This window comes from Thamnophis sirtalis, unplaced genomic scaffold (assembly GCF_051295495.1).
Source record: "Thamnophis sirtalis isolate CommonGarterSnake01/CBP01778 unplaced genomic scaffold, rThaSir2_p1.2 scaffold_11, whole genome shotgun sequence".
In the NCBI taxonomy this organism is placed as follows: Eukaryota; Metazoa; Chordata; class Lepidosauria; order Squamata; family Natricidae; genus Thamnophis; species Thamnophis sirtalis.
The window spans coordinates 15,216,667-15,231,681 of NW_028261391.1; the positions used below are offsets into that span (position 1 = coordinate 15,216,667).

The 15,015-nt window shown below is 42.4% G+C and overlaps 1 protein-coding gene across 7 annotated transcripts in view; it reads right to left on the reverse strand.

The window, feature by feature from the left end:
* Positions 1-3,215: 3,215 nt before the first annotated feature.
* The window catches only part of ECT2 (epithelial cell transforming 2), a 58,285-nt gene continuing 46,485 nt past the window's right edge, over positions 3,216-15,015 (reverse strand). For 2 of the 7 annotated variants that reach the window (XM_087725237.1, XM_087725232.1), the window contains 4 exons: positions 13,452-13,559; positions 10,050-10,196; positions 5,845-6,076; positions 3,216-3,600 (listed from right to left, as the gene is read on the reverse strand). In XM_087725237.1, coding sequence (XP_087581363.1) covers positions 5,855-6,076; positions 10,050-10,196; positions 13,452-13,559 — 477 coding nt within the window. In that variant the 3' untranslated portion in view covers positions 3,216-3,600; positions 5,845-5,854. Of the gene's footprint in view, positions 3,601-5,844; positions 6,077-10,049; positions 10,197-13,451; positions 13,587-15,015 lie in introns of all 7 variants that reach the window. The other 5 variants (XM_087725236.1, XM_087725231.1, XM_087725238.1 and 2 more) reach the window with 3 other exon arrangements.

Sequence of the window (15,015 nt, forward strand, 5' to 3'; positions counted from 1 at the left end):
GCCATGTCACTTTTCTTAGTGCCGCTGCAACTTTGAATGAAAAGGGAGTCAGTGGCTCAGTGGCTAAGCTTGTCAATCAGAAAAGTCAGCAGTTTGGTGGTTCGAATCCCTAGCGCCGTGTAATGGAGCGAACTTCCATTTCTTGTCTCAGCTTCTGCCAACATAGCAGTTCGAAAGCATGTAAAAATGCCACTAGAATAGGAACCATCTTTGGTGGGAAGGGAACAGCATTCCGTGCACCTTCGGTGTTTAGTCATGCTGGCCACATGACCAGGAGACATCTTCGGACAGCGCTGGCTCGACTTTGAATGGGAGATGAGCACCACCCCCTAGAGTCAGGAATGACTAGCACGTATGTGCGAAGGGAAACTTTACCTATTAATTTTGAATGGTCATTAAATAAACTGTTGCAAGCTGAGGACTACCTGTATCTACTTTTGGTTTCTCTATTTAAATGCTTTCATGAAGCAGCAAAAATAACTTCAAAAAGTATAGGCTGTTATGTGCTAAACCAGCCCTCTTTCTTTGTTCCATAAAATTTTTCTAATGCACATGCTGGCAGGGAATTTGGGGAATTATCGTCCAGTCTAACAATCTCGGGGAAACATGAGGTTGGCCCACAAATGCCTTCATAGCTCTCAGGAAGGGGGGCGCGGCAGCCTCTTCCAACAGAACCAGGAACTTTTAAATAGAACTGAGTGGAACATTTGACTACAGCGTTGAAGAGAAAGACGTTTCATCTTTAAAGCAATGATTCATTCCACATTCACACCCTTCTCATCAGAAGGGCTCTTGACCCTAAAAAAAAAAGGTGAAAATGTTGATATAGTGAAATTGCTACACCGCCAGACTGTAGGAGGACAAATTACCACAGCTTTAAATATATATATATATATATAAAAAATACGCAGATTGCTCATCTTGAGAAAAATTGCCATTATATCTTAGCCACCTCTTGCTGTCTACCATTATGTTACATTTCTTGCCTTGCTTCCAGTGCCACTTAATTTATTGTTAGAATATGAAGCTTCGGAGACTGACCTGAGGAAGGTCTCTATATTTCTTTGCAGAGCCAAAATGTAGATTGGATACAATATTCTCCAGCTTGGCAATACCTCATGGGATAAAACTGGCCAATTAACCAGCTTTACCTTGGATGCCTATTGTGCAAAGAAGCTTCATTGGGTTGATCGGGCCATGCTTTGAATTATCGTATTTTTCGGAGTATAAGATGGACTGGAATATAAGACGCACCAAGGTTTTGAAGAGGCAAATTAAAGTTTTTGTACTCTGCAAACCTTCCCAAAACAGCCTGGTTTTCATGAAAACAGGCCTTTTTTTTTCCAAAAAAAAAAAAAGCATGAATAGCCTTTAGGGGGCTTGCAGAGTGCTCGGGGGGGGGGGGAGCAAAAAACGGCCCATTTTGGTGAAAATAGGTTTTTTTTTTCATTTAAAAAGAGCATGGATAGCCTTTAGGAAGCTTATAGAGTCCTCTTGGGGGTTGGGATAAAATTGAGCAAATAGCCCATTTTTTGCGGTATATAAGCCTAACTATTTTTTGCTCATTTCTGCCCTCCTCAGCCCCCAAGAGCTCTCTAAAAGCTTCCTACAAGCTATGCACAGTCATTTTTGTGAAAGGGGCGGAGTTTCAGGAGGCAAAAAATGCTGTATTCAGTGTATGAGACACACCCAGATTTTCAGCCTCTTGAGGGGAAAAGGCGCATCTTATACTCTGAAAAATACAGTATGACAGTTTGCCTATGGAATCTTACTATTAGTCAGCAATGGGTTTCACTTTTTACCACCGGTTCGCTGTGCGCACATGCTCACTTCATGCGGTCACCTTCCATGTATGCGCTTTGCTCATGCATGCACTTTCTGTGTGTATGTTCTTTGCTTGCATGCACAACTGTGTATGCGCCTGGCCTCAAAAATGTGGCTAAATAGGACAGCATAGAGGCTGGTGGACAGGCCCACCCGTGATCTCCGCTACCTGTTCGGCCATCTGAATACCACCTCTGATTACAGTGCAGCAGTGATTGTGATCAAGAAGCCACAAGGCTAGGGTGGATTTTGAGAACTTCGTTCTCTGACCTCTTCTCCACTAATCTGCCCTCCAACTCTTGTGTCAAAAAGGATACTTCCACTGCAAACAGTATTGAAAGCAATGATAAAGTAATTTTCGAGCTTTATGAACCCACTAACAAAGCCAACAGGGTTCATAATATCTAACCGACTTAATTACAAAAAGTAGGTAAAAGATGAGTTTGGAAAAAACTGTTTTTTCCTCTAAGAAACTTTAACAAGCAACACTGTAGGCTGCGCTGTTCACGTTGCAGAAACAGAACAGTTATTATAGAACAGTTAGGACAAAGCATATACAATCAATGGGATTTATACATCCAAAATTGCAGTTTGGTTTATTTTCAAAAGTTTCTGCTGGCACGGTATTTTTTTAAAAAAATCAAAAAGTCATAAAAGGTATAATCTTAAGTTACATTAACTTGTACGTGGCGATCCTGCCATTAAGAGGATGGGGATTAAAGAATCCCATCCAATACCCCTTGCAAATAAAGGCTGCAAGAGAAAGTTTTTGATTGTGTGCAGAAATTTAATTCCCAGAACAAGTGGAGGAATAGATTCTGGGAACTTCATTATTTTTCATGTTGCAAAAAAAATTACCAGAAGGGGGAAGGGGAGAATCAAAGGTTTAACATTTCAAATCAATTTATATGAGACTATGAATTTTTAAAAATAGCAGCTGTAGACATTAAACTTAGATCTCCATTTTCATCTCATTTCTGAAATATGTGCATACAGAGTCTATATAAAGGAAGTGTTTCACAAAGCTTTAGAGACAGTTTCTTCTTTTTAAAAACAACTGGTCAGTTACAATTATCTACAATTATTTTTCCAGGGACTTCCACTTCTGTTGATTCTTCCAAACTGTTGGATGAAAGTTTAACAAAAGAAAAAAAGGAGATACATTTTAAATCGTTGGGCAGATACAGAGGTTGTCAGGAATCCATCACCACACCATATTGGCACCCTGAAATATATTTAAGCTTTAAAAAAATATTTCTTTTTGATAGAATATTGAAAGCTTCAATACTAAAGAAAGTCTATTATGCCTATTTTAGACTTGAAACAAATATTTTGCTATAGATATTCATCCATGCAGTAGCTACTTGACAACATCCCATGTAGAAAGGCTATTAAAAATGCAGGTCATTTTAATGAATGGTTTACTCTGAGCAAAATACCTCCATAATGTATGTAAAGCAATCTGTGCAAATTAATGTTGTCTGTAACAAGGTCCATCCTTTTTTTTGCTCTGCAGGCAAAATCAGAGCATTCCTGGTGGTTTAACTTAGTGTTATCTAAAAGTTAACTAATCGACGCTAAGTGCTACCTAAGTACCACCATTTATGTCAGCATATGGTTGCCTGAACACTTAGGACTTCCTTTGGTCCACATCATGTTATGCTGCAGCTCCTTTTTCCATCCACTTCATATCAAATGAGTAGTTGACCGACTGAAGGTATGGCTTCTCTTTTCAAATAGTGATGGCAGATTGATCAAGGAAGGAGAATGGATGCTCTATATTGTTTGGGGGGGGGAGGGGAGAAAAAGCAAAGGTTAAGACTATGATCTCTTGCAGGAAAAAATCTTTATCAATGAAGTACCTTTCAAAATCTGTGAGTGAGAGGGAGAAAGCATAATCAAAGCTATTTTAGGAAACAGAAATGAGAAAACTTTTCTTTATTCTAAAACATCAATCTTCCAAATGTCCTGTATGATATGTATGGAATTTCTTACACCCGCTTTTTCATCGCTAAAAGCCACCCCAAGTGCCTTCAGCAACACGATTGACACATAGCATATATTTTAAAGTAGAACTTCCCATGATCTTTATGCCCTGCAACGTTCATGTCTGATATAACCAACCCTCAAGAGAGGAAACCGGTAAGATCTCATTTGTCATTTAATTTTATGTAAGATTCACCCTACCAAGCTTTCCAAAGGTAACTTTATTGTCATTTTTTTTAATTGCGAGCACATCGGCCCATATAAAAAATGAAAATCTGTTGCCTCCTCTCGAGAGAAAGGGTTTGATTTGCTTATTTCTACCAAATCTTATCTTCTTAGGACCAAATGGCATTCGGTCATTCAGAACAGGTGGTCTTGTTGGGCTCATAGCTGCTCCTCAAAGAAGGGCGGAAGACTGAGAGGTTCTCTACACAACCATCTTGTGCAACATTTATGGCAATTCCTGGACCAGGCGTTCCTGCACATTGTCTTTCATGCCTTGGTCATTTCTTGGATGTATTCCTTAAATTGGATTTACATTGGGCTGTTCTTGAAGACCAGCTGGAAGCTACAGATGGTGCAGTATTTATAAAAGCACTGTATACGTACATCTAATTTGTATGCTACCCAACTCATTGCAGCTCTGGACAGGGTAAACTGCAAGTTAAAAAAAACAAACCCAATAAAATAAAAACTAAAGGAGATAATAACCTGGGAAATCAATACAATTCCCACAAAGGTTTGTATTTCTTAACCTAGCCCTTGTGGAAAGAGTCAGGTCTTCAAGGCTGATTTAAAGCATGGCACAGGGCTCTTTAGCCTTCAGGAAATACTGTGGTTTGAGTAATTATGGGCAGTCCTCATTGTGCCTATGCAACACCACTATTTTGAACTGGTTATCAGCAGATTCCCAGATGTGGTTGTCTGGATGCTGGCTGTCATCTTTAAAACATTATGTGGCATAGATATTTTTAAGAATGCCTGCTCTTTATGAGATTGGGAAAGAAGGGCTTCCTTTGAGTTCTTCTTCCTAAAGGGAGTTAGCCTTGGGATCCATGAAAATAGGCCTTTCACTATCACTGCTCTTCTTCCTACCTAAGAATTAGAGCAACTCCAACACTTTGGGAACAAAAGACCTGCTTGTTTCAGGAAGCCTTCGGGGACTGAAGTGTGCATGCCCTTCCCCTCCTCCAAATCTGGGATGGAAATCTATACTGGAAAGCATTATAAGTGCTGATTTATTATTGCTAGTTTCATCTTTGTTACAGATGGAATGCACGACAGCTAGCATTGGTTGTGACCGAAGCAGCCCATTAACGCCTGCATAATGAATTAACCAACTAAATTTGCCACCAGTTTTAAAGGTCATTGAATGATGTTGATGGTCTGGACCAGACAAATGTAGTGAAACGCAAAGATTGGGAAGGAAAGCGGGCCACTGTGCATCGCCTCCTAGGTCCCCAAAGGTGCTTTTTCAAAAGGCAAGTTCTGAACTGAGCTGAAGAAGCTTCTTGGATGAGAAGCAAAATGTCTTCAAGAAAAATAAAAAGTCCAGTTGCCTTTTGATAAAGCACCTTTGGGACAAACATGACCTGGATTGACTAAGAATCTTCCCAGACATCTCATCCTGGGCTACTCTGCACTATTGAGACCAGGAACATATCTTGATGGTTCTGCTCCAAACCAGCAGCAGGAGAATATATGGTTATATGGTTGTAAAGATTATAGAAGGATGGACTGTTATGATATGATGTCCACATTGTTTTTGCTCAGGAAAGTTTAGGATTTTTTTTTTACTAAAAAACAGAGAAGGCTTAATCCAACAATATTTTGAAACTACCATAAACATGAGAAGAAACCCAGAAGTAAGCATGATCTTATCCGATACCGATTGCTAAATCAAAAGATCAAGATAGTGCCCAGAGAACCCAAAGAGAGCCAGAATCCATTGAATCTTGGATAGACCATGTGCCGTATTTAACACAAATAATTATTTTTGTCTCCAAGAAGTGCCCGCAAAGTGATGATGCTCACTTTAAGCAGCTTAAACTTCATCACTGCTGGTGATTGGATAACAACTGGACAGGGAGCAGCTCTTTAAGTTTTCAGAGCTGGAAGCCATCCGCCCTTCTAGATCATGGGAAGAACAGACTAGTGGTCGAGATCTAATATTTTGGGAGGTCCCGTCAATAGAGTTGGAACGTTGTATGTTAATGGGATGTTTAATTGGTCCGTTTAAGCTGTATGTAGAAGCAGTACGCATCATCTAAAAACAATACAGGAAGGAGGAAGAAAACAAGGTTAATCTACATATTGCATCCAAGCCAAATTTAAGGATTTCACATACTTACTGTCACTAACACGGATTTTAACTGTAATTAGAGCTCTGCTTCTCTTCAACTCAAAATACCAAGAATGTCCTTTCAACCCAACAGTGCAACATATTCAAGACAGTCTCAGAAAGATCTACTGTTCCCCGATCATGATTTTCTTACCAATATAACTAATCTTTTCAGCTGTTACAGCAATATAAATCTTTCAGAAGGGAGAGGGGAAAAAAACCTCATTCTAGCATAAGGCCACTGGAAGCTGGCAGTGGCATTAAGATAAAGAATGTATTTGACACCTCCTTCTCTATAAAGATATCCTTAAATAACATCAACACCTGTTGAAACCTTTAGATCTACGTTAACCTTAATAACTATACAAATTATAAAGCACATACTCTGAGTCTGAATAAGATGCCGATGAACAAAACGGCATTGAATGTGTCTCAAGCATCTATTTCTGTTTCTTTGACTTCCTATCAACCATGCGGAATCGGACTGTTCTCCTTGTACATTTCGCCGCCCCTTTTTCGCCCCCAGGTTTCCGCCCCCAGCCATTAACCTTTACCATCTCGCCTCCGCTGTTAGGACCCTAGCTGTTCGTGCCGGCCAATGGGATCCTGCCTCTTTAGTCCCAGGCTCTTCCTAACAGGCTTTTGGGAGAAACACTGTTCATCACCCCCCCCCCTTTCTCCCTTCCCTTCCTCTGATTAGCTGGTGATGAACTGTCACCTGAGCCCAAAAGCCCAGGGTGAACAGTGTTTCTTCCAAAAGCCCGTGAGAAAGAGCCTGGGACTAAAGAGACAGGGTCCCATTGGCCAACAAGAACAGCTAGGGTCCTAACAACGGAGGCGATATGGTAGAGGTTAATAGCTGGAGGCGGAAACCTGGGCGCGAAAAAGGGGCGGCGAAGGCTACAAGGAGAACAGTCCTAGACCCTGAGGAATAGATATCATATCAACAGATACTATATAAGCACTTCTGAATAAAGGCAGTTGTTGGGCTGCGACCAAGGTTAGGATGGAGCTGCAGAAGGTAGGTAGGGCTGGGCCTCAGAGTTCCAGCCATCCCAGCACCTCTGCGGTCATGTGATTGCTATGTGCGCTTGGCAGCAGATTCACACTCACAACCTGTTATACATGATCATGGGACTGCCATTTTCAACCTTCACTATAGATTTCCTCAGAACATCACCGTCTCCTTAAAAAGTCAGAGAAGGATGCAAGTTGCTGAGATACGTCTCTCCCCACCAATGCACCTTCCCCCAGCCCGTCTGCGTTTGTGCTATGCCAGCCACTCATGCACCTCCCATAACACCCTGCCCAACCCACATCATGCCTCTCGTGCATCCCATTGCACCTCTTCACACCTTCCAATATGTACCTCTGGTGCAGACGTCCCCAACCTTGGCACCTTTAAGGCTTATGGACTTCAACTCCCAGAATTCCTCAGCCAGCCATGCTGCACGTTGGATACCACGCTGGCTGGCTGAGGAATTCTGGGAGTTGAAGTCCATAAGTCTTAACGTTGCCAAGGTTGGGGATCTCTGCTCTAGTGCATCCCATCCTCACTGCACCTCTCGTGCACCCCCTCCCAGACCGCCAACATGCGCTTCTTATGCACCCTCTTGCACCTTCCCCAACCCACACAAATCTCTCAGACACATTGGCACGTTCACTCTGACCCGTCCCCTTTGTGAACCCCCTCATTCCATCTCCCATTTGGCACAGCCACTGAATGTGTCTGGGCCACGCAACGTCCTGCCAATTTCCCCACTTGTGGGAAGCTGTTGTGGTCAACAGTGATGAGATTTGGTTAACAGCAGCAAGCAGGGCCACAGCAAACAATGTGATCACACTCTACAGTAGGGGTGTCAAACTCGTGGCCTCACATTGTCGTCACGTGACGTATCATGACTTCCCCTTTGCTAAACCGGGGGTGGAGGTGACCAGCGCATGACTCATCCAGCCCGTGGACCACACGTTTGACACCCCTGCTCTACAGCCATATCACCTAGCTATGGAAATTCCAATTGATGTTGTATGTTGAGAACTACTTGTATTCTAAAATAGGATGCAGAAGACTGTAACACGTTCCCTCTGTCCATTGATGAAATGATGACCAGTAGTAAAAGAATTTTTTTCCCTTCCTTGCACACATTAAAATCCGTTCATGACAACACTTGAGGTAAACAGGCAAAGAGTGAAGGAGAATCTGTTGCCCTTGAAGCACTACCGAAGTAACTTAAGCTGCTAATGTTTAAGAGAACTTCTTTAAGATGATTTTGTTATGACCTCATGTGCAAAAAATATAAAGTTTGGGCTGGCTGGGGAAAGGGGAATAGGAAAGTCAGCCATCACAGGCTTCTGCGTTAATTTGTGGTTAAGAAAGCACAAATTCATTTTAACCGTATTAATGAAAAGTTTTCTCCCCAAATACTTGGTTCAAGCTTAATAGCTTGAATATTTTCAGCAAATTGTTTCCCCCCCCCCCCCTGTAACTGGTTCTTTATAGAGTCATCTGTGCATTCACATGTGTAAATTCATGTCTGCACAAGCCAGTGATGAAAGTCAAGACTCATTGCCTCTGTTTATATGGGATGTTAGTAACATTTGGACAATCTTGTCAAATTTCTAAATTCCAACTACACAAACAGTATCACAATATGTTAGAAGGTCTTTCTGGTTATTCAAATGTCTTTAAACTTTTTTCAGACACTCTTCAAAACGTTTGTTTTGCTTTCTCAAAATCTCTCCTTTGACATCTATTAAATCAATCTCAATTTGTCCGTCATGCTTTTTTAAAATTTCTGGATACTACCATGTTCCCCCCGAAAATAAGTCAGGATTTTATTTTCTTCTGACCCCCCCAAAATAAGCACTTGGCATTATTTTTGGGAAGGTCTTATTATTTTTGAGGTGCAGGAGGCGGTGAGCGTGGTCACCTCATGGCTGCTACTGTGTTGGACGTCATTGGGCCTGCTGCTCTTTTTACGGTGGTGGCAGCCATTAGCGTGATAGAAAGGGGCGCGGTGGCTAGGGCTGCAGGAGTGGCCGTTAGGTAAGGGCATGTGGGGTGCGTGGGGCATGTCCCTTCCCCCCCCCTCCAACCTCGCCTTCTCACCTCATGTAGTTTACATGGCAAGCAACCAGAGGAAATAGCAGGGACCGGCTGAGCTTGCAGTTAAATATTTTCGGGGAGGGCTTATTATCCAGAGAGGTCTTATTTTAGAGGAAACAGGGTATTGGAAAATATGTCTTTATTACTGAGGATTCCATTCTTTACTATCGTCTAGCCACACTGACCAGATACCCATGTTTCCCCGAAAATAAGATTGGGTCTTATATTAATTCTTGCTCCAAAAGACGCATTAGGTCTTATTTTCCAATTAGGTCTTATTTTCAGGAAAATACGGTACTTATTAATTAGACTTATATACCGCTTCATAGGGCTTTCAACCCTCTCTAAGCGGTTTACAAATTTTTTAGCAAATTGAGTCAGCAACTTGCCCCCACAGTCCGGGTCCTCATTTCACCCACCTCGGAAGGATGGAAGGCTGAGTCGACCTTGAGCCGGTGAGATTTGAACCGCTGAACTGCAGATCACAGTCAGCTAAAGTGGCCTGCAGTACTGCACCCTAACCACTGCGCCACCTCAGCTCTACTAAATGGGTCTGTCTGACGATTTTAACTGGGGATTAACTGCTTCTATTATGCACATCCTGAAAAATCATTCTATCAGTCTTATTTTCCGGTTGGGTCTTATTTTCCAGGAAACACGGTAGTTGGTAGGACTTAAGAACATTAAAATATGTGATATCAGCAGGTCTATTATTCCAGTAAGCACAACCCAGGGATCAATCTCCACCTTTTCTTGCATATTATTGCCCATTTCCCCAGGCAAGTCACTTACTGCTAAAGATGAAGTACTGGCAAGGCGGCCACCTAAACAGCTTTCACTAGCGATGCAGACATTCTGGCCATCTACACTGTGCTGGGATATCAAAGCTCTTCGCAGGGCTCTCTTTGGGGTCTTGGAAAAAGAGAAGGCTCGTGTAACCTGCAAAATGTGGGCATGGAAAAAAGGACAGGTAAAACAAGGAAGTTGTGCCAGATACTTGAAACTGGTTCCAAACATTAGCCGAAGAAGATTGTGTTGACTTTTAAGTACACTATGATTCATAGAATGTTGTAATCTCATTTCAGGTTACACACACGATGCAACTTCAAATTTCCTTTTTTTTTTGGTTTGCAGCTTCTTGTAGTCATGCAGCTCTAGCGTAGACTTTCAAATGATTTACTGGACAGGTTAAGTTTTTTACGATATCGATTTGCTTTACCAATTTATATTTCACTTTCCTTGTGCAAATTCGAGGTAGGTGCACAGGACAGAGCTTCCTTCAACTTCAGTCCTTGAACAGCCAGCTTGAATTAGTTCAAGTATTAGTTGTTACTATTATGTTACTATTTGTTGAAGGGACGTGGTGGATCAGTGGCTAAGATGCTGAGCTTGTAGATCAGGAGGTCCGCAGTTGAATCCCTACCACTGCCTAACAGAGTGAGCTCCCGTTACATATCCCAGCTTCTGCCAACCTAGCAGTTTGAAAGCATGTAAAGGTGGCTCAGTGGCTAAGGCGCTGAGCTTGTCGATCAGAAAGGTCGGCAGTTCAGCGCTTCGAATCCCTAGCACCACGTAAGGGAGTGAGCTCCCATTGCTTGTTCCAGCTTCTGCCAACCTAGCAGTTCGAAAGCACGTAAAAATGCAAGTAGAAATATAGGAACCGCCTTTGGTGGGAAGGTAACAGCGTTCCATGCGCCTTTGGTGTTTAGTCATGCCGGCCGCATGACCACCGGGACGTCTTCGGACAGCACTGGCTCTTCGGCTTTGAAACGGAGATGAGCACCGCCCCCTAGAGTCGGGAACAACTAGGACATATGTGTGAGGGTAACCTTTACCTTTTTATTATTTTTTTTACTACTCTGAGTGATTAACAACAGAACTCTAATAAATAGGTTGTAAATTTTTGTGGTTCCCAAATTGTGGAAATTATATCCAGGCAATGCTTCGTGAGACATGGAGAATGTTCTAATGTTAGCAAGGCTAGCAAAAGATCTGTAGAGTTAGTCCTCCACTCACAACCACGATTGAGCCCCAACATTTCTGTTGCTAAGCAAGGCAGTCATTGAGTGAATCCCCCCCATTTTACAACCTTTCTTGCCACAGTTGTTAAGTGAATCTGTCTTCCCTCTTCACCTTGCTTCTGAGAAGATTGCAAAAGTTGACCCCGGGACACGGCAACTGTCATAAATACATGCCAGTTGCCTAGCGTTTGATCCCATGATCTTGGGGACGCCGCAACGGTCGTAAGTGTGAAAAATTGTCATAAGTCACTTTTTCGCAGTGCTGTTGTAACTTTGAACAGTGACTAAACGAAGTTGAGGACTACCTGTATAGCAATAGCAATAGCAGTTAGACTTGTATACCGCTTCATAGGGCTTTCAGCCCTCTCTAAGCGGTTTACAGAGTCAGCATATCGCCCCCACAGTCTGGGTCCTCATTTCACCCACCTTGGAAGGATGGAAGGCTGAGTCAACCTCGAGCCGATGAGATTTGGGTTCCACCACAAAACTGCGGTCGACTAAAGCGCGCTCGACGAAACCGCGTACCTGATGTCATCACAGCGCGACGAAAAAAGCACGCTGTGAGCGCTAAAGCTAAAATTAACACCTAAACCTAACCCACCGAAACCTAACCCTAAACCTAACCCTAAACCTAACCCTTAACCTAACGCTAAACCTAACGCTAAACCTAACGCTAACCCTTAACCTAACCCTAAACCTAACCCTAACGCTTAACCTAACCCTAACCCTAACCCTTAACCTAACCCTAACCCTTACCTTAACGTGAATCGGCTTGCTTTCAAAGCGCTTTCAAAGCGCTTTTTAAAGCACCCTTTTTTCTCCGCGGTCGCTGTTGTCGCGCTGCTGATGACGTCAGCGATGCGCTTTAATCGGGCGCGCTTTAGTGGACCGCGGTCTTGTCATGCCACAGAGATTTGAACCACCGAACTGCAGACTAGCAGCCAGCTGAAGTGGCCTGCAGTACTGCACTCTAACCACTGCGCCACCTCGGCTCTCTTTCGTATCAACTCGACAGTATCCGCTGTCTCACACAGCATTTCCCGGAAATCATTTCCCACTAAAAGAGGAAACAATATATAAAGGAATAAGAATTGCCTCTCTGCTGAAGAAGTTGACAAGGAGAAGCAGCAGATCTCTATAGGCCTACAGAAAGCACTACAGGTCAAAAGCTCTAAAAGAAACGCTTTTTTTTTCCTTTCAGGCTGAGCCATTCAGTTCAAAGCTTTTCCTTCCTTGTCAGGTCTTTGCCATTTTTCTCTTCTCTGCACGGCCCTTCCCAATTATTCTACAGGTCATTTGTTCAACTTGCACCAATCTCTGTCCTACTGTATTTGGCATCATTTCTTGTAGGAAGTAAATGAAGAGTGGCGTGGCCTAGTAGGCAAGTTTCACAATCTCTTTAGACGCGCTGAATATGTACCAGCGCCTCTTTCGTTTTTTTTTTTTTTAAATGAACTTGGAAAAATATTATTAAAACCAGTATTTTATCATAAAAGTAATGAAACGCACATGTGTGCTAGTCATTCCCGATTTGAGAGGGCGGTGCTCATCTCCCTTTCAAAGCCGAAAAGCCAGCGCTGTCCGAAGGCGTCTCCGTGGTCATGTGGCCGGCACAACTAAATGCAGAAGGTGCACGGAACGCTGTTACCTTCCCACCAAAAGGTGGTTCCTATTTTTCTACTAGGATTTTTACATGCTTTGAAACTGCTAAGTTGGCAGAAGCTGGGACAAGTAACGGGAGCTCACTCCATTACACGGCACAAGGGATTCGAACCACTGAACTGCTGACTTTTCTGATTGAACAAGCTCAGCGTCTTAACCACTGAGCCACCCTCATGTATTTTATCATAGTGGGATCAAAAAGCCAGGCCTTGTGAGTCTTACCGAGGATGATGATTTGAACTGCTTTTTTAAAAAAAAGTCTAACAGGGATTTTAACAGCTTTACGTTAAGAGTATATGGTTTTTGTGGGAGACGGTTCTCTTAAGCAACCAACACTCTGACTATGGCAGTAAGATGATGGGGAGTTTTGTACGAAAGCTAAAATAAGGCATCGAAGTATTTAAAGTGATATTTAAAATAAATATATATATATCGTTTTACTGGGAAATGAATTGTGTCCTTTACGTTTCGAATGCAAGGAGACAAGTCCTTTTCAAGTTAAGCCTCTTACCTTCTTGGAGGTTTTCTTTATGGCTCGGGAAGCTCTACTCAATGTACTATCCACATCCTTCGTGTTTACTTCAATAGAATCAGGATCAGTTGCATAAATAAGATTTTCCTGGCAGGAAAAAGCCCCAACTATTAGCTTCAAGGGTAAAAAGAAAAAGAGCCATCTTCAATTTCAAATCCACATTCAAAAACCCAGGGCTTCTTAACTCCCCAAATTCACAAGCCCTAACTTCCCATAGTAGAGAGATTATGCATTACATCTGGCACATTATTCTGGTATTAACCGCAGTATAGACACTTTCTTATTTGGCAAATGGGGGGGGGGGGGAGAGAAAAACAACTGGGATTTAAGCCTCTGCTGCCACCATGTGGGAATGGCGTACAAGTAATTTGAGAAAACAAAGGTTTGGTTTGTTTGTTTTTTTCTAGAAGAAAGGATGAGAGCCACACGTAGAGAAGAAAGATTCCCTTATGATGCTAGAAAAGAAGAGATAAGTCATGCATCACCAGAGCAGAAAGGACAGGTGTGACTTGCCGGGCTGAAGTAGAAAATGTATCTGGGCTCTATTTGTAATTCAGATTGACACCAGGTTCGTCGTGAATCTGGAGATAGTTCTCTGACACCTACATGTTGTTTATCAGAAGGTCTAAAAGAGTTTATTTTTTTGCTTCATATGTGCTCAGAAAACTTCAGAGGGCACAATGGAACATATATCTGTGACATTCGCTTACCATTGCAGCCTAAGATGTACCATCCATACTTTGGGGACAAAAGAAGCAAGTATTCTAAATAATGTTTCCTTCCTTCTTTCCCTTCTTTTGTACCTGTCTTCCTATACACCTCACATTTTTATGCACCGTATTTTTTGGAGTATAAGGCAAAAAAGAGGGTGAAAATCTGGGTGCGTCTTATACACTGAACACAGCATTTTTGGCCTTCCGAAACCCCTCCCCCTTTGCAAAAATGGACGTACATAGCTTTTAGGAGGCTTCCAGAGTGCTCCTGGAGACTGGGGAGGGCAGAAATGAGCAAAAAATGAGCTGTTTTTGTGCCCCCCCCCTGTAGCCCTCAGGAGCACTCTACAAGCCTCCCAAAGCTCTGCATGCCCCCCCCCTCTTTTTTTGGCAAAAAACCCAGGTGTGCAGAGGGTTTGGGAGGCCTGCAGAGTGCAAAAACTTTTTAAAAAAAAATCAAAATCAAATAAAAAAATTCAAATAGTCTTATCTGGTGCGTCTTATAGTCTGAAAAATATGGTGATTTCTATCTCACCTTTATTATTTTTTTAATAAACAATTCAAGGCAAAAAACATATAATTCTTATTTCTCCTATGTTCCACACAGCAACCTTGTGAATGACCTGCGCTGAGGGTGTGGCTAATGTAGGACTAAAACTCATAATCCTCTAGTTTCTAGCCTTAACCACTAGCCATAACTGTTCCTCTAGATATTATGTTATAATACTTTAATGCCGAGGTGGTGCAGTGGTTAAATGCAGCACTGCAGGCTACTTCAGCTGACTGCAGTTCTGCAGTTCGGCTGTTCAAATCTCACCGGCTCAGGGTTG